Raw genomic sequence first — 19,751 nt, forward strand, 5'->3', positions numbered from 1 at the left:
GAAGTCTACTAGAAAGCAGTGTCGGAAATGTCAAGGGAAATGCATCGTGGAGGGAAATATCCACAGTTTTCCCCCATTGTGATACAGTGATATCAAAGACAGATGTTCTATTAGTTAGTTAACAATGATCAATCGTCCACTGGAAGAGATGTGAAAGAATTGTAAGTGGGAAATTTGTTTTTTGGAAGAAAAGCAAATACTGTATACAGTAGTAGTGTGTTGAAAGAAAAGGGGGTGGTTATAAAGATACATCTTATAAGGAGGATTGTGATTTGTACACTTAAGTGAACATCCAGGTGCATTGTTTGGACACTTCAGAGCTGTAGCTGTACAATTCCAGACAAGGGCCAGTTAGTCCTACAACCCTCAGCCTACACTGTCTTTGATAGGCAGTCATTATGACAACATTCTGTATCTCTTTCACGCCCCTTTAGCTTCTTAATTTCCCATTTGAAATTGTATTATTTAGAGTCCAGTTCACAGATAAATCATGGCTTTGTTGATAGTGAATGGATTTAATTGGGCCTATTATGCTTTAAACAATTTTGTTCAGAGTACTCAAATGTTATCTTAGGGGTTCTCAATGAAAAAAAAAATAACACAGGATTTATCAGTCCAATCCAGTTTTCAGAGTTCTTGCTTTATATTAATTTTTTAACCCTCCCCCCCCCCCCCAAATATGGGTCTTAAGTGGGATGAGGCTTCACAGACACAATATTGGCCTTCTCATTTTTCTGCTGTGGCAACTCAAAAACATGGAATAAAAGGGTCTGACTGCTAAATATTTCAACTGACAGCGGAAAGAACTTCTTCCCTTGGTGGTGTTGCTGTGGAAACGTGTCCACTGTGTGGTGAGGAGAGGAATAAAAGAATTTTCTTTCCTCTTCATTACTACTTGCGCACCTTAGAAAACAAACACCCAGTCATGCCCAATAGAATTACAGATCTTTTGAAGTTTATTTTGCTCTCTGCCCTGAGTCATACTGTTTGATTTCACACACTGTGGCAGACTGTTTAATAACTCGGAACAAACAATTATTTTGTTGGTTTTTTTTTGAAGTCCAATAATGTAGCTGCAAATTCCTACTGTGCTCCAGACTTTTCTTATTGAATAGTGTTTCCTGAGCCCTCTTCATAATTAATGTTTGGCAAAGAGGTATTTCTGTATCTAGAACAGTCGCTGCCAAAAGTACAGTTAAGTTAAAGTGAAGCACCCCAAAAAAAGTCTCACTTTCACCTCAAAAGGAAAAGAATTCTGAAAAATAATGTTTGGTTCGCTGAAGCATATAAAAATCTCACAACATGCACAAAATGCATAAAATGAAAGAAATTAGTTTACAGCCTGAAGTTATGTAATTTTGCTACAAATTTTTACCAGTTTTTCAACCTATGGCGTCTTGAATTCAGAAGTCAGCTGTGGTTTCCTCTTTGCAGCATTAAATTTCAAGTCTACCCACAACATCCTGAGAGGATTTGTGTCTGAGGGCTCCGGCAGCCAGTCCATAACTGTAATCTTCCTTTTTATTAGAATAATTCCTTTGCAGTCTTTGCTGTTGGGATATGACTTACTGTATGTGCGAGAGATGAGGTGACCTCTTAGGGTGTCACAGCATGCATGTGGGCTTTTCTCTTTAAGGTTGACTTGTGATCTCCTTTTTTGTAAAAATCCAAGACCTTTCAAATAAACACAAATCCGATGAAAAGGTGGCATTGCAGTTAGCGCTGCTGCCTGTCTGTGCTGGTGTTCTGTATTCAGATCCTAACTGCGATTGTATGTCCTCCTGTGTTGGCATGGGTTTTCTCCTGGTGCTCTGGTCTCCTCCTAGGCATGCTGGCCAGGTTAATTGGCATCTCTGGCGTCGGGTGTCCCTAAATTGTGTGAGTGCTTGTACTGTATACCCTGCATTGAACCCAGAGAGTGGTATCATCTTTACCCTATCTCTGTCTCCAGGTTGCCACAACCCTTACCAGCAATAAGGGGCTTAATTTCTAATAGTGGATGGATGGCATTCCAGTGCAACACTTCCTCCATCCTGCACGCTACCAGCCTGTCTGAGGTTCCCATCCAAATTGTCCACCTAACAACTCCAGAAGTGAACACTAATACAGTACATTTCTTAACATTTTTTCTCTCATCCACGAACTTTGCTGAAAAGGTTTGTGTGTTTTTTTTTAAACAAATCATGGTTGGCCCTTCTGAATCTGCAGCGACCATACCTGTGCTAGATCCAGTTCTCCTCTCTTGGTTGATACTGGCCCACAGAGTGCTTGTTGCCAAATATTTTGGAGTCATTCTGCTATGCTGATGCACCATGAAAGCACAACCAGTTTGTGTTTTACATCAGTAGATTTGGGGAACATACATAGTCATTTCTGGAGACAGAAATAGTCGTCAACAGGAGACAGCTGTAATTGCCCAACCTTCGCCAGTAAGCTGCAGCTACACAGGAAGAGTGGCAGAACGTCTCACAACACAACAACACTGCCAAGATTGTGTTGATGCTGATACTATCCACCCATTTTATAACTGCTTCTTCCAATACAGGGTTGAGGGGGAGCCAGAGTCTGTCCTGGCAAGCAACAGGCACATGGCTGATGCTGACACTACCTTTGAAATATTTATATTTTTTGCAGTGTTTCATATCACCATAAACACTACCCCAGAACATGTGCATTCCTTTACAACCACTTGTGCAAATTACAGGCATGCGATCATTCATAATGGTTCATAACGAGACATACTTTCATCTGCAGTCCAAGAACACTAGAAGGTAGACTAGAGGTAAATCAGGTGAAACAGAAGGAGATTTCATTCATGGCTTGAAAGATCACATGGACTTTGCAGCTCAGTAACAGTGGGGCTGTTATGTTTGTTACATTTGACTACAATATTCTACAAGTGAAAGTTTTCAACAAGGAATAAACCCCTGCGTTAAATCAGTAATACACTTCACAACTTCTGAGGGCTCTTAGGCATGACAAATTGTGTCAACACTGTTTATCACACCTAAAATATTGTAGAAACGTCACCCTTTGAACTTTGAGTTGAATATATCGACTGACCCGCAATTTCATTTTAAATCAAAAGGAATTCTACAAAAATACAGTAGTTTGGAACAGTGAAACTTGTCTAAAGGTGTTCATTTGTGTTGCAATGGGTTTCTCAGATTCAGAAATCCTACTCCACCAACATTTTGTGTTTTAAGTGAAGATTACGTTCTAGCCCAGGTTCATAAAAGTGGGATTACACCAGTAAAACGCAGCACAAAGAAAGCACTTGTGAGGAAACGAAGACGAAGTGTTAAATGTTTTTGCTAATAGAACAGTTTTCTGGCACACAGCCTAAACAAATGCCATCACATGTCTGCTATAGCTTTACTACTGTATCATTATCAAAATGTTAAAAGTAATGTCTCCACAAAGTTGTTCTTTTTTTAGAAATATCAGGACAAAACCAGATCCAATGATAATCAATGATAATAGTCTACTACTCTTTCTGATGTTTCAGCATAGATGGGTTGTAAATTTATTTGAATGGCTGAAAGAAGGAATTGAAAAGACTGCCCTAAAGATTGGATTTTCCTGTATTTAACCAAAATGAAATTGTATCAATATGAAAGATTGCACTGATGAAACTGACATTAACGTACTGTAATGGTGCCACCTGAAGAAGGCTCCACAGCCGAAACATTGTATTTTCTTTCTTCTCTTTTCAGCATGGAATAAACCTATTACTTGTTCCATAAATATAACTTTACCATTTGTAAAGTGGGCTGTTTTAATTATAATTATACATATTCACCGTGATCAAGGAAATTGAGAGAAATCAGCAAGTTTCTTGCTGAAGTGTCCTGGTTTCAGATGATCAAAGTGTGGCGTGGGTGAGGTTACAGTAGGTCTTGAAAATGTGTAGCAGTGTCCTAAATCGTGCTCAAAGCAGATGCTGTAGTAATTCCAATGTGTGTGTGGTGAGCCTGGGTACTGAGAACCCTCCAGTGAGAGACAATTTGCTTCACCAGGTATGGACCAGTGTTGGAACTACAGAGAGCACTGCATACAAAAAACAAATACAACACAGTTTTGAAAATTAGTTCCTAAGGCAATAGCAGCATGGTGTATAAATGTGTAAGCCAGGCAAAATAATTACTTCTAAAGGAATTTATTCTTTTTTTTTCTTCCCTTACAGAATGGAGAAGCATCCTTGTTTGAAGTGAACATCCGTTACGTCGGTGGACTGCTTTCAGCATACTACCTGACAGGCGAAGAGGTAGGATTTATCGACAGCCATTATCCCAGCCATTGTTTCTGAATCAGGTCGTTTATGTCGCTGAACTATTGAAGAAGAGGAGTCAGGCTGAATTTATTGCCAATGATGTATGTCAAAGACCCCACCTCACTCACACAACCAATGCGAGCAGAGAAGTGTTAAGAGTACAGTATATTGATTATTTAAAATCTACAGTATGTTTGCATCGGCATTCCACGTGCTGTCAAAACGCTCACTGTGAATCCATTTTGAAAGAGGAGAAATGTAAAATAGGATCGTTAACATATGCATTCAGGTTTGTGCTTAATGGAAATTGATCTGGAAGTGCAGAGCATCACAGAATAAATCTTTTTGCCATGCAGTGTTAACTTGAAAATAAATGTTCTGTGACCATGTGTCTTTTGGGAAGCCCTTTGTTAAAAATGGCATTTTGTAATATTGCAAGATGTCCCACAGAGAAAGCACCAAGCCGATCCTATGGATTGCTACTGTACATGTTAAACTTCTGTGCCTGTTTGGGGTTTATTGCACAACTGGTTTGTTCTTGAGAAACATCAGAATATCGATAATACAGAATTTTGAAAAGTGGGTAACTCTCTCGCCTTGTAAAAACTATTTTTAAACAATCTCTTCTGGAATGAGAAAACAATGTGATCATTAAAGAACTGTTTTTCAAAATGGTGCCTGTCCACATTGGTGATGGAACTGGAGATGTTTCAGATGAGTCTGAACGGGAAAAGTCCTGCGTGTTTCCATTTTGGACACCGGGCTTTTAAAATAAGCTTTCTAGGAAGCTGCACAGTATTGCTTGTCTGCCTCCTGTGAAAGGTGTTTTCTGAAAAGGAGGGCTAGGCTGCAGTGATCTTTGGTTTGCTGTAGTTTGCTGGCTTGGGTTACCATCACTCTGCGTTGTACACCAGTGCACATTGTCTTCTTTCCCTGATTGAGTTATCAATGCAATTTAGTGTGCAACGATTCATCTATGCAATCTACTGTGAAAGATGTATTGATGTTCGTGAGTCCTGTTTACTGCACATGGGCTGATGATAGCCAGAGTTTGGACAATCCTACACACAAACAACCCACATTATGAAAATCATAAATCCTCAAGACTACTGTACATGACTGTAAGCCATTCAAGACTAGGCAGTTTTAAATTATGGGTCAGTGTAGTCCCATGGCACAGACACAGTGGTTAGCATTGCTGCCTCACAGTATTGGGGCCCTGTGTTCAGTTCCTGAAGTGCTATTAACATGGGGTTTGTAAATGTTTTCCCTGTTGTGTGGGTTTCCTGTGTGTGCCCAGCGATGGACTGGTGTCTCATACAAGGTGTGCCTTACCTTGTGCCCTTTGCTTGCTGGAATAGAAAATGGGTGGATTAGTCAGCGCAGTGCGGGTGAAAGGTTTATATTGATTAGTCTGGTGGGTAAAAGAAAATATTCTTGCTTTTAACTATATTACCTTTCTGAAGCATGTATTTCTGTCTGTTTCACTGTTTTTTAATGTGTTTGCAGTATATCTAGGAAAATTTAGTAACTTTATCTCAAACCAGGATCTTTGCTAATCTGATTTGTCAGTAGAGCCTCCCCGAAGTTCATTAACTCTAAGAAGCAGCAGAAAAGATGTTCTCGCGAATACACTAATTTAACACCCATATGGGCAATAGCAGTGCATTTGTGCTTTATATACAAGAATCGGGATCTGTTTTGTACAGATATTATAGTGTTATGGTGTTAACGGGGAATAAGGGCCATTGAAGTGTTGTAGGAAAAGGCCCAGTTTATTTCTTTTATGGGGTGGAGTGATGGGTTTAATGTGGTTGGGCTCTAATTAAGCCTTTTCACTATGATCATTGCCACATTGCTAGAGCATGAAATAACTACATTATCACTCTGCTGGTGATGACGTATGGATTGGACAGTCTTGAGTTGCTGTTGGACAGAAGCTGCCAGGTACTTGGCAAAAGGTTGCGGGGGAGAAGAGAGTGCGGAGGTGAGAGAGGAGGAGGGGGGGTGAAAGGCAGTCTATAGCGATAGCGGGATTAAATCTTGTGGGGGAGGCAGTCACGCAGAAACCTTCCTCATTATTCTCTCTAAGGATGAGTAAACGCACACAGAGAGACACTTCGGGGAGTTTGACAGTGCGGGCCACTGCTGCTCAGACCTATTAAGTCAGCTTCTTGAGCCGAACTGCTGACGCACAGCATCTGCAAGTCGCCGGCTTCTGAGACTCCCTCCAAGCACGAGATAGAAAGCGGAAGCAAGCCGAAGACACGGGAGGGATGCTATCCAAGATGATTTGTTGTGTTTTTGTGCTTAGTGACAGAAAACTTGGACGCCACCCCCCAACCTTCCCCTGTCTAGCTGTAGTCCCTGCAAATATTTATTTCTTAAAAGCAACTTACAAATGTGCAGTGGAGTGTGAAGTGAAATGGTACCCAGCCTGCTTATTATCTCGCTTCTGCTTCAGAAAACGCTTTAATTGTTCTGGGCTCAGAATAGAACACTTCCCTCCTGCTGTATGTACTGTACGTTGGGCCTTTTGGTGTTCATTCCTTTTAATTGTATTTTTGCATTTGGAAACTGAGGAATCCTTGGTTTCACTGTGACAATCCAAAGCTCAGCTGTTTCAACATGTTTGTTTTTTTCAGTACTTGATCCTGGTCTCTCCCTGGTTCAGAGCACACAGCTCCTGTACCCATACACTACCGAACCCCACCACTCCATGACCACTGAATCCTCTGCCATTGAAAAATTACGTGGCGGTGACTTTAGTTTCTGTAACCTGTTCAGAGGCACAGAACTAAATTAATAGAGTAGGCATTTAGGTCTTAAATGATAGAACATATCTTTACATAAAGAGTTGTGGGGGTCTGGATTAAGCTGATCAGCCAGGTTGTTATAATTTATCCTTAAGGAAACGGCCAGATGATGAAATATTTGGAATGATTAGCATATTAATATACCCTTATAAATTATACTGCTACCAATTATACACACAAATAACGTGTATTATATAGAGAATTAGCTACATTCTGCAAGTAACCCAAGCGTTAGGATTGTGATTCTGGTGATAGCTTTAGTTGAAAAGTGTTCACTGCAGGGACAGAAATGTCTAAGAGTCAGTTCATCTTCTTAAAAATGATTTTTGATTTAAAAGTTTTCATTTAGATTCCTTAAGAGCCATTTGTAAAGCATGGTCTACCTCTGGCAGATGAGTTTTGCGGTGAGACAAGTAGGAGGGGCTGCACCAACTACTTCACCTGGTACTCAGGAGCACCTGTCCAGTCAGCAGCACAGTGTGTCGGGCCTTTATGTCCTAACGTCACCACCCTGACAGAGATTTCTGCACCTGATTCAGTGGTGCTGCACAATGAGACAGAGTCAGGTTGAGACACTGCAGAGTGTTCCATGGCCCTGGCCTGGTATTGACTGTGTCTGGTCTGTAGTTATGTACTGTATGTATTAAAGCCTTACAGTGGAAGCTCTTTGCTTTGTTCATTTAGAAATCCTGGTACAATCCTGTGTCCTTGCACCCTCTCCGAAGTACAGTACCATAACTGTGAGCTTGAGCACCAAAATGAAGAGAAAGTTGCACAGGAAATGTTTTTTCTTCAAAATAATACATCCCTCCCCCCACATACATATACAGTACACACACATTCGCTATTCCACCTTCCATCTTTACATTGTGTGACTGAAACTGCCAGTCAGTAAAATCAAACCTTTCATTTTTGTATGGCTTTCCCATCACAGAGTATTTGTGATTACAGAGCTGGAGACTTGTATTCTTGGGGGTCAATATGTTAAATTCATGTGGCACCATGGACTTATTTCAAAAGTCCTTAGCCTTTTGGGGTTCCTGTAGGAATCTTCAGGGTTATTTGAACATGTGTGTGTGCTCACTCAGTCTAGGACCATGTTGTCACAAATACTGGCTTAACGTTGACCTAAAATAGGGTGTAATTGTATGTTCTAGCTAATTGTTAGAGTTGTCGAATTGCTGCAAGCCCGCCTTCTTCTTTCGCTGACCTACTTCTGCCTCCAAATATAGCTTTTGTTTGTTCATCCCAGTGAAGTTTATGCAAACATAGGTTTGGTGTGGGTGTACCAAATGAGTCCCCAGTTATTTTGTTTGTTTCTCCATTAGAAATCTGTGTTTTCATGTGCTCCGTCCCAGTGGACTGGTTGAAAACTTATGCATGGCTGTCTGGGAAGAGCTGAAGCACCTAAATGAATCATTGTTTGGTGACATCGGGATTTTAATGGATAGCTGACTTTCCCAGACAGAAGATAAACGATTAATTAGGAGAAAAAAGAAGCCCCATACAGGTTATTGTATTGCCATGTCTTGTGGTCGGATTCGGAGCCTAGGTTGATGAAGTTTAGCCTGATGTGATGATCGATATTCCTGAAAACATTTGGTGTGACCACGCTAATGGACTCTTGAAGCTAATCAATTCACAAGAAGATGGTGTAATTACCTTGTGTTGTCAGGCATTTTGGAGAGACTATTTCAGAACACGATCTGAATGTGTTCAGTCATGCATTATGTAACCATTATAGACTGTGCATCAGAGGAGGAAAGATTCTCACGTATCGTTTCTGGAAGAAATGCCCGGGTTAGTTCTTTATTATAATTAGTTTGAATATTTGAATTTTCCACTTTTTTGTTTTCATTTTTCAATTAATACTTTTCCACTTTCCTGCCTTGCGTACTGAAGGGCCCTGTTGTGTGAAATTCTTGTTGATGAGAAAGCCGGTGGATCATTGAGAATTTTATTTCGCAGCAGAACGCTGATTGCTGTGAGGACAAGAGCCTTGAGGGTCTATCAACTGCAGGATGATGGTGATCATGAGATTATTCTCACCCTCTCTGGGGATATCAGACAAATGCCCAGTGACATGAATTTTATGATCATATTTAACCTGGGGCAATGATCAAAACTTGGCATTCATGTTTGATTGCATGCCGCCATGCTGTCCCTGATCTTAGACTATTTGGTAGATGCTATTTTTCGTGATTATTCCCTTTAGTAATTCCACCAGGCTTCTGATGGTATCCCAGCATGCCTCACTTTGACTTTTACTTTCCTGGATAGTTTATTCATTGACCGTAAACCAAGGCTGTTGCTTAAATCACATCATGTCACTGACCCACTAACAGGCCAATCCCTTGATGTGGGTTTTCCTTGGCTGGAAGCAAGAAGTCTGTGCTCCAAGAGCAGAGCTCAAAGAAGTGGAATTTGTAATTCTGTTTTCTAATGGGAATGGAAAAACATTAATATACAAGATGCAAGAAGGCTGCATGATCCAGCAGTTAGGGCTTCTCCCCATGGGAATTCTGCCTTGAACCCCAGCTTTGACACTGACTCATGGTGTCCCTCCGTGAGTAAGGAGCTAAACCTCATTGTAAACCCTTAATCTGAGGAGTGAATGAGTAAAGACCCATGAAAGAGGTCATGCAGTGGCAGTTGTAGCTGTGTAATTCACATTTTACTCCATACAAATGTCTTAGGTTAAACATTTTCTGCTAAATTATAATGATATATCATTTTGTATTCTAGCCTATATGTTGCAGGTACAGGAGGCAGGTCCTACATATTAGTAAGAGTGTTGTCTGAAGGAGTGAATATAAATCTTACTATATAGTATAATCTTTCTTGAAACAGAGTGATTATGCTGTATATTGCTGCATCTGTCCCAGTTCTTATTTATTCTAATGTTTTGTGCCTTCTGAAAATTGGATTGTCTGCTAACTGAGCTGTCCGTCCTCAGAACTCTGCCTTGCCTTTGGGTTGTTTGCCTTGCGACCATTGCTTGCTGGGATAGGCTTTGGCTCCCCCTGCAACCCCGCAGCTCTGTACTGGATAAAACGGTTAGAAAATGGATGGACTTTGCACGATTTAAATCGACTGAGGTGTGGCCTCATCCCTCAGTGTATCCTGGATGAATTTGAATGATCACAGGCAAACTAGCGCGTAAGACAAACCGTGGGAGGACAATGTCAGCTGCTGGTTACTCGTGCTCAAATAGCAACTCAAATTTCCCCTGCAGCTGACCCTTAACATGCCTTCAAACAAAGCATCACTGGGCTCAGCTGCACTGCTCTGCTGAATTGCACTCACATCACAGAAACCTCCTTACAGTTCAGCAAGATTGAAAACAGTTCACTGGTCCTATTTGGCCCAGGCTGAGAGATGGTGGGCGGAGAATGGAGGTACGCTGGCTGAGCTTTTAAGAGCAATCTCTCCCGCTGCCAATTGGCACTGTGCTGTAATGTGTCATTAACACTGTCTTTACAAATGCTTCTCAAGAGGTCTTTTTCTGCTTTTTTGAAATGATCCTCATCAATCTTGCGTGTTTCTTCCATAATTTGAAATGTCCCAATCTCGGTTCACAGCATGCCAATGAGCTGCAAGTGAAAGAGGAGGACAGATGATAGATGGAAGTCTTCCTGTCTGAGTCAGCCAGATCATCAGAAGCCCCTGACCAACAACTCTTTCTGGAAATGTGGAGAGAGGTCTGCAGTGTATACTTTGCATATAGGGGTTATTCTCTGCTTCTCAGATGTATCTGCTGTTTGTAATTAACTGCTTTCACACACCACAGAGCACAGGAGGTTGGAATTGGGCATTGGCAGTCTCAACCTATCAATACCTAGCTGCATTTCATAACCCATCTACAGTACTCAGATTATTTCTGTGTCTCTAGCTTGCATATCAGAACTGATTATGACTGGATCCAGTGTCATGGTTCATTTACCAAAAACCCATAACTAAATGTACAGACATGGAGACAATATTGATAGGTTTAATACTTTTTTGGAAAGATTATTATGATCCTCAGATACCTTGTACTGACTGCGTTCTGCAGCTGTTATGCCCAAGAAAACCATAGCTCGCAGCTCTCTGTATCCTCAGAAACCATATGCATCTTCACGAGGAGTTGACTTCCACCCAGGGCTGTTTGGACTCTCTCAAGCCGATTGTCCCAATTGCTTCTATCCAATTAATGGGTGTTTATTCTATGAAGCTCATGACGTTTAAGCCCTGCTCTGCCACTGATCCTGTGCTATGTCATTGAGATACCTCCTAACTTAAGTAATGCGCTTAGTAATACTGAAGTGTGTCTCAGGACGATACTCTGCCTGAAAGATTCCCCATCTATCCTGAACCTGCTCTGTCTGCAACCAGTTGCTTCTCAAGCACCGGACCAGGGATACAGTTCCCTGCATGGTAGCACAGCCATCCCTTTCTGCATCTGGCCTGAGAGTTGCACTTGCCTCCCAGTCCTATCTACTCCCAATCTCCATCTTGCTTCCAGAGTCTCTGAATCTTCAGTCTGTCAGCCCGTGTCACACCGAGCAGCTCAAAATGAATACACTGCTTTGTAGCAGAACTATAAAAAATGAATAGAATATTTTATGCTGAACTTTAAGTTGTTATCCCCTATTCTCTTACATTTCTCATGTCCAATAAAGATTCTTTCCTACAGCTGGTTGAAAGGCATTTTAGAGATGGTTATAATGCTCTGGTATCATATGGGGTTTTAATGACTTGGAAACTGGGCTTTTCCAAAATTCATCTCTTTTTCTAATTCTTGATAAATATTTAACTCGGTGCTTCTGTTATAGATGTTTTGTTCTTCTCTGTAAGCTTACATCTCTGCTTCTCCTGTGCTAGAAATGGGTATTCTGTTGCCAAGTTAAATCGCTGGCTGATCACCTGGGATAATGGCCTGTGGAATAACATCTGGACATCTGGCATGAGGGTGGTACAGTTCTGCCTGGTGTTAACCAGACTGCTGTCTGGTACAGCCAGAAAAGAAAATGTGTAGAACCATACAGGTGGATGTTGGTACTGTAAGCTGAATGGAAATGGACAGATAATTATGTGAGACTTAATGAAGACTGCCTTTTAAAATTAAGCTTGGGTTCTTCCTTTCAATACAATTTAGCCATGACGTTGAACTTGGGCTCATTTTGCTTTTGAATGATTTGAATGGCAGGCACGACAGTGTGCTATTATTCAAAAGACAGGTAAGCAAAAACTACTGGGGCCTGTAAACAGGATATTGCACACCTAAGCCAGTCAGTCATTCAGAGACCTAATTGAACTTTGTGCATAATACCTCTGTGTCACTGATTTTCTGTGTTGGTGTTCTCTGCAGATAAAGCAAAAGAGATAATTAGCAAAGCAAGAAGGAACAAGGGTGAATGAGCATGCTAGCACAGACTAAGTGACACGGAAAGAATGTCTTTAATAAGGCGCCAGTTCCATTTTTGGTTGTGGTCGTTTTGCAATATCAATGAATATTAATTGCCAAATACAGAGCTAGGATGTCAAGTGATATTATGGGGACTAGTGGGGGCTTTGAGGAGAAAAAGGATGAGAGGGTGTTTATGCTGACAAGAAAGTAATTTTATGATGACAGACTCCGGCCACTCTTTGTGTAATGGCGTCTTCTGTTTTGTATTCTGAATGCTATATTTCTTTTAACTAGTAAACAGACTCAGACCTGTAGAGGAGACTACATTGGTCCAATTCAGCCTTGATTTGACCAGTGTAATTCTTTTTATGACATCTTAAGCAACTGAGACTTTAAAGAGCAGTTGGGGACTATAGTTGGCACAGTTTTGACAGAAAAAAGTTTTGTGGTAATCAGTGACAAGAGTCAAGACTACAATATTTCAATAGAGTTTTTAAGAGGAGGACAGATTATAAGATATTTACTTCTGTAATCATAAGGAAGAATGTTGCCCTGTGTTTTCTAGGAGTAGGACTGTTATAAAACATTCAAACACTTTTTTCAGCTCAGTAATGGGAAGGTACTGTACTATACATATGCATTAGTTTGGCAACTGGCACAGATATGAACACTGTTGCGATTCAGAGGCAGTATCCTGCAAATCTTGCTTTCTTAAACTATTGGATTTCTTTCGCACTTCATGAAAACTAGGCATGTTGAACCTCAGCAGTCCTTCCTTTAGTTTTCTTTTTCATGTTTAATTCCCACATCAGAAAATCAAGCATGTTCGTAATTTACGCCTCCAGGCACATTTCTTCAGTTGAAATATGTGCTCCTAGAAACGTAAACATAAACCCCAATTGCACAAAGATTCTTTCTTATTTTTGTCATTTAAATAAAATTTGATCCACAGAGAGCTTTGTAGCGCATGAAATATTCAGAGCCCTACAACAGATTTTTTCATATTCACGAAAACTTGCAGCCCATTTGCATAGTCTGTGGAGGTGCCTGAAGAACAGGCAGTCAGTGCACAAGAGAGAGTCAATTAACAAATAACATCCCATGTACTCAGTTGTTTGCCTGCAAATGTTCTCAATGAAAATGTTTGGACTTCCAGTTTTGTGAGCAAACACATTCAACCTGTCAATTTACTTTAATTTGATTGGTCTCAGCTGGGAAGTCTCTTGTTTTTTTCATTTTCAACAAGGAACAAAACAATCTTCAATCAATCCTATAGGCTATTTTTCCCAGCCAAATATAAATGATTTGCAAATGAAATTCAGCACAGTGCACTAGAATATAACTGAATGCAATGCTTTTTGATTCTAGGCATTTTTTTTTATACTGTCTCCTTCCAACCAAGCCATTTAGGAGCTCTGCACATAATTAAAAGCAAAATTTGAATGTCCATGAGTGAAACACACTCCAGATACAATCATGTTTTGTATAAAAAAGCATAAAGCATTAAAAAAATATTGGTTCTTGGTTTTGAATCTAAAGTCTCAACAGTTCTAATGTGAGTGGCCCAGAGGCTGAAAAGCCCTAGTAGACTTAATGGAATAATCAACAGATCTGGGGAGCATTCAATAAACTGGGCACTATGCTGTGGTGCTCAGAGGTGGAATTTAGCTCTTATCGAAAGGTGCTGTGAGAGTACTGCCAGCAGCATATCACCCTGCAACTCACAACTGGCAACCCACTGAAGCTCAGCAGGTGTGAGCCTGGTCAGTACCTGGATGGGAGACCTCCTGGGGAAAAACTACGGTTGCTGCTGGAAGAGGTGTTAGAGGGACCAGCAGGGGGTGCTCACCCTGCGGTCCACGTGGGTCCTAATGCCCCAGTATAGTGAGGGGGACACTATACTGTAAACAGGTGCCGTATTTCGGATGAGACGTAAAACCGAGGTCCTGACTCTCTGTGGTCATTAAAAATCTCAGGGTGTTTCTCGAATAGAGTAGGGGTGTAACTCCGGCGTCCTGGCCAAATTTACCATTGGCCCTTACCAATCATGGCCTCCCAATAACCCCCCTCTATGAATTGGCCACATTACTCTGCTCTCCTCCCAGTGAGCTCCAGTGAGCGTTCTGGCGCACTATGGCTGCCGTCGCATCATCCAGGTGGGGCTGCACATTGGCGGTGGTGGAGGGGAGTCCCCATTACCTGTAAAGCGCTTTGAGTGGAGTGTCCAGAAAAGCGCTATATAAGTGTAAGCAATTATTAATTATTATTACTCTCTGGAACCAATGGGAAACTACCACAAACAGTTTATGAGCTGTTCTGCAAAAAGTTCAGTGCAGGCCAGATGGCATTAGCAGAAGAGTGCAGTTTCTAATAGCCATGTAGAGCAAGGTGAATGAACACAGGGTTATAAGATGATTCAGATGTGAGAATTGTGGGGTTTTGTATTTGTTCAGCTGAAAATCTGGCAGACGCAGCCCCCTCTCTGGCTGTGAGCTATTGCTCTAAAGTGCTTTCATCTAATGGGACGTTAAATTGAAAAATTTGCATAGAGCTCCATAGCTGTTTGCTTGCTGGGCATCCTCTCTCCAAAGAATCCTTTTAAATGTTGAATTAGCAGCTCTTGGACACAAAGGGCCCTGGTCAGTGAACCAACTTACAATTCAATGCAAACACTTAACGGTGATGTGCTGCGGATTCTGTTGGGGCGCACCAACCTTGAGCTGCATTCGGAATAAGCTAAAGTCTTTTAATGTAAAACCGGGCATAACAGCACATAGTTTCAGCAATCAGGACAGAGGGGAGTCATAGTGCTGCCATCTCTGAAACCTGCCCTATTAGAAAAGATTTCAGGTTAGTACATTTTTTAGGAAAGGATATGGAGCACTTGGGATTTATTCGGGTTAATCTCTTTTTATTTTGCCTTTCGCGTCATGATCAGTCTTGGGGTTTAATTTGAAATATTCTCTTATTTGGCCTGTTGAAAGTGTTTAATAGGTATTTTATGCTCTATCCTTTTTTTAATGTTGCATTTGTACAACTGTTCCCAACTTATGCATAAGTAACATACTGTAGGCATTCTTTATACAGTATATATACAACACAGTATATTAATAAAGCTGTGTACGGTACTCCAGGGACTGAATCAATCAGCACGGCTAAGTGTGTCGCATGAAATAACTCTGTGAAACGTGGTGTCACATGCACTGTAGGCACTTCCTAGTCTCCTGCTGTCCAGTGTCACAGATGGCTGGCTTTTTTATCTACAGAGGAGCAGCCCAGCAGGTAGGTTAGCTGTGATTTTCCCAGCTGAGATCCTGTTCCCAGCCTTTCCTGAGGGCTTGTCAGGATTGTCTCATTGAAAGCTGTGGGTCTAATTAAATGAAATACATTTTTGACAGTGTTCCAGAGCATCATGCCCACTTCTCTTTAGTATACTGTACAAAATTCCACAAAACTCTTGCCAGATTAGCACTTTTTGCCTTTGTACCTTTTTTACGTTGTATTTTTAACACTTCTACAGTATATGCAAAATATTTTTGCTTTGGATCAAGAATAGGTCAGAAATACTATTTCTCAGCACTGAAATTAAGTCCAGTCCAATTGTCGGGAACTACAAAGAGCTTTGTTTGACTTAAAATATGCAACTATTGGAAGTAAGATGCTGTTCTTGTTTATTAATATACTTTAGCATACAGCATATTTTGGAGACTTTTCTCCTTCTTTCTGTAGGGAGAAAAAGCAACCATCAGTCTTTGAACCGAAGCTATCTGTATTAAAATAGATTTGTCCTCTGGAGCTGGTTTCTGTGCGGCACTGTGCCTGCAGCAATGACTGCTGTGGACTTTGTCAGCCCTTGTCTAGACATTAAAGACCCCAATCAACACATTTTGAAGCTGCCAACCATAGTCAATTTCCTGTACCTCGCAGTGTGTGACAGTCTTGTTCAGGCTGCTTGTTAATTTGGTTGCTGAACATGGACTCAACTGGAACAGTGGTCTTTTTTGCAGTGTTTAATGCAGTTTTTAACAGTGGTGCCTGTAGTTTTCTCTGGATTGTTATTCCCCACATATTTGACCAATACCAGTTCACAGACCTTTCTTGGGTCCTTCAGATCTTGTTAAACACACTTACAGTGTTCAGAAACATTGCTTTTGCATTCTTAGATTTTAAAAGCAGAACCAATGGGGATATAGAGTGGCCCCAGTGATGACAGCCTCTTCTCACAGTCCAGGCCTTGACAAGGTTCCACACAATGGAAAATAGAGCCTTTTCAATGTGCTGTAGACCAGGCCTCTACAGCAAGAGAGAAATTTCACTCTACTGAAGAACAAGCCTCCATAGCCAGAGACATTTCGCTCTGCTGAAGAACAGGCCTCCTGAGGAGTGTGCTTTAATAAAAAAGCATAAATATCCCAAGGCCCAAAGCCGTACTAGATTGCTAATTGTGTTGAATGTAGACAAATTAACCACATGGGCTCTCTGGTGGCTCCTACAGGAGTTGTCACAGACATTTTCAAGCCATTTCAATCTGACTCTGGCCTGCGGTCATTAATCCTGACTTGGCAAGAGTTCATTTTAAACAGACACCTTCTGTAACATCTCAGAAGTAACCTTAAAGGCGGGGATAACATTATGAGGAATAGTCACTGTACTATAAGTGGAAGTATATCAGCCTGTTGCACATCCACCCATGTCAGGTCTTGTCAGGCATGACATTCAAAGCCAAGGCTACCAGAGTCTGCTGTGTTTGTGCTTGCTCTATTTACTGCCTGGAGTTGTGTAACTGCAGTTTTCGTATGGCTGGTCACTGTATTTGTTTATGATACACCAACTTATTTGTAGTGTATCAAATACACAAGCACCAAAGTTTTCCTGATGAGACGCCATATTGTGTGTTTTTGTCCTTATCTCCCAGTTTAAAGTCCTTTTCACTTTTGTGAAGCAAGATGGCTGCTTCTGCAACCATGGCAACATGGAAGATGAGGAACTCAGAAAACTAGTCAAATGTTTTTCCTTACTGTGAGATCAGTTTAAGAGTAATAGTGTCAGGTGGATTTTTTTCCAAGCTCATATGATGGCACTGTTCCCCGTTTATCTTCACAGTATGGGTGTGAAGGTCCAGGCTTTTGTGTTCCCTGCTTAGGCTGGAACACAAACTGGATGCTTAGCAAATTTAAGAAGTTTGGCCAAAGAAAATCAATGTGTTTCTTTGTCAATGATGGTTTTATTGTTTTCATTATTTTTTATGTACTTTTTATTTTTAAAACCCCTTCATGAAAACCCCTTTTCATGCTTTTTTAACTGTTATTATGTACCACAAATGAAAAGTATACTGTTATTTTTTATTAAACATTACAAATGTTTGCTAAACCACAGCAATGAGCCCTTGGCTAACAATGACCCTTTTCCACATTTATTGAACATTCAATTCATCCAGGCAAACGATGACCAAAATGTCAAGGTTTGGGGAACACTTAGTGACAACCTGAGGGGTTACTCTAAAATTTCAATTTCTTAATATGGAGTCTTGCAATGAATTGACAAAAGTTCTCGAACAAGGCTTACAATGGGCCTGTTGAAATACATTTAATATGTATAAAATAGGAAATTCTAAATTGCTGTCATATTTTGATTTTGTCAGGTTTAAGCTAGGGCTTTTAATGAATGGTTTAAAAGGGTTTTTTCTTGGTCCCCCTAAGTTGAGAGCTCCTCTTGAATACGTTAAGGCAGTGTGTACCCTTCAGCTGTACAGGATTATTACTGTACATGTAGTTGCTGACTGATGCAACAACTGAGTTTCAACTGTAGACTCTACCAGGGTCATTTTGTCTGTTTGGCCTTCTTCAAGTGATTCTCAAAAGCTCCACTGGTCCATCAAAGCACATTGTTGATCAGGACTGCTGCATCATGGGGGTAGGATCTCACTGCAGTGACTGTCTACACACAGCAGTGAAACCCAGGATAGTGCTGAGAGAGCCTCCACTGCTCTGTCATGCACTAGTACTTACTGGGCTGTTTAAGAGCTTAAGCAAGTGCCCAAACGAGAGGAGGTTTTTTACTTTGTTTTGCTCATCTGGATGCCGGTACCAGAGCCAGGTGGAGTGGAACTGTCCACACTGGGGTGAAAACACAGAGAGACATGGTCAAGTGAAGCAGAGCTTGATTTCAAAACCCCTCTTGATGGGAAGCAGGAGACATCCTGGCCTGTGCTTTGTGGGGTTTGTCAAGAGCATAACTATAATTGAACTACTGAAGTGAAGCATGAACTACAACAAATGGATTATTGCATTTCTGTTTCCTGCAGGCAGATAGGAATGTAAGGTGGCAGAATGTAGCAATCACTGCCTGTCGCTTCTCGGCAGTATCTTCTGCTGGAGCTGGGGGATTGGCCCTCAGATGCAGCCATCTCTGTCTTCATCAGTTTCATCTCTTCATTTCACACGTGGGTGGGTGTGTGGGCTGCATAATTATCTCGTTATGCTGACCTAATGAAACACTCATTGAAACGCATATTAATTTAGTAATAAAACTGATAAACACCCTAACAATTTGAAAATTACTGTACTCCTAAACAGTTTATAAGCAATTTTAATTAGGTGATTTTAGCGCAGGAGTTTGACATTGGATAATAGCTATTATTAATTACATAGTGAGGAAAGTGTATTTTTATTTCTTATTTGTGTGTTTAATGACAAATGTTATTTATATACAGCTTGCAGCTCTTTGTACTTGCCCTTCCTTCTTTGTCAGGTTTAGACAATGGTGGGCTTTATTTGCAAAAGAGTTAACTAAGACTGGGGATTGATTAGCAGCTACTGAAGAATCAGAACAAGGTTGATTGGGTGTATATACAGTAACCTGTCTTCCCAGCAGTCATTGCTTCACATCCCATATAGGCAATGTCCATATCCAGGCACAGTGCCATCGCATTCCCCCAGGGATTTTTTTCACCGGTAGTCTTGTCAGGACACCTCAGGCCTAATTGGAGTCAAACCATTCTACTTTTTCAGGTGAGCCTCTGCATCCGTGCTGAAAATGAAAGCATGCTATGTGGTTGTCTTCCCATGGATTAAAGCTTGGATGTATATGTGACTCAAGGGAAATGTTTCCAAAGGCTGGCTAAGACACAGGATGGGGTAGCAGGCTCTGAGGACTAGGGTTTGCAAGATGGATATGACTAAGAACCTGTTTCTTCCAGGGCATCTGTAATCCATTATACCTATTATAAACACCTGTTTAACTGAATTTTCATAGTCGTGAATATGGGAGACTA

The 19,751-nt window shown here is 41.0% G+C and overlaps 1 protein-coding gene across 1 annotated transcript in view; it reads left to right on the forward strand.

The window, feature by feature from the left end:
* The window catches only part of LOC148649901 (mannosyl-oligosaccharide 1,2-alpha-mannosidase IA), a 212,250-nt gene that overhangs the window by 150,493 nt on the left and 42,006 nt on the right, over positions 1 to 19,751 (forward strand). Inside the window, exon 4 of the mRNA XM_088603116.1 lies at positions 4,187 to 4,267. Coding sequence (XP_088459242.1) covers positions 4,187 to 4,267 — 81 coding nt within the window. The remainder of the gene's footprint in view (positions 1 to 4,186; positions 4,268 to 19,751) is intronic.

The sequence above is a fragment of the Lepisosteus platostomus genome, chromosome 13 (genome assembly GCF_059453375.1).
Source record: "Lepisosteus platostomus isolate fLepPlt1 chromosome 13, fLepPlt1.hap1, whole genome shotgun sequence".
Lineage (NCBI taxonomy): Eukaryota > Metazoa > Chordata > Actinopteri > Semionotiformes > Lepisosteidae > Lepisosteus > Lepisosteus platostomus.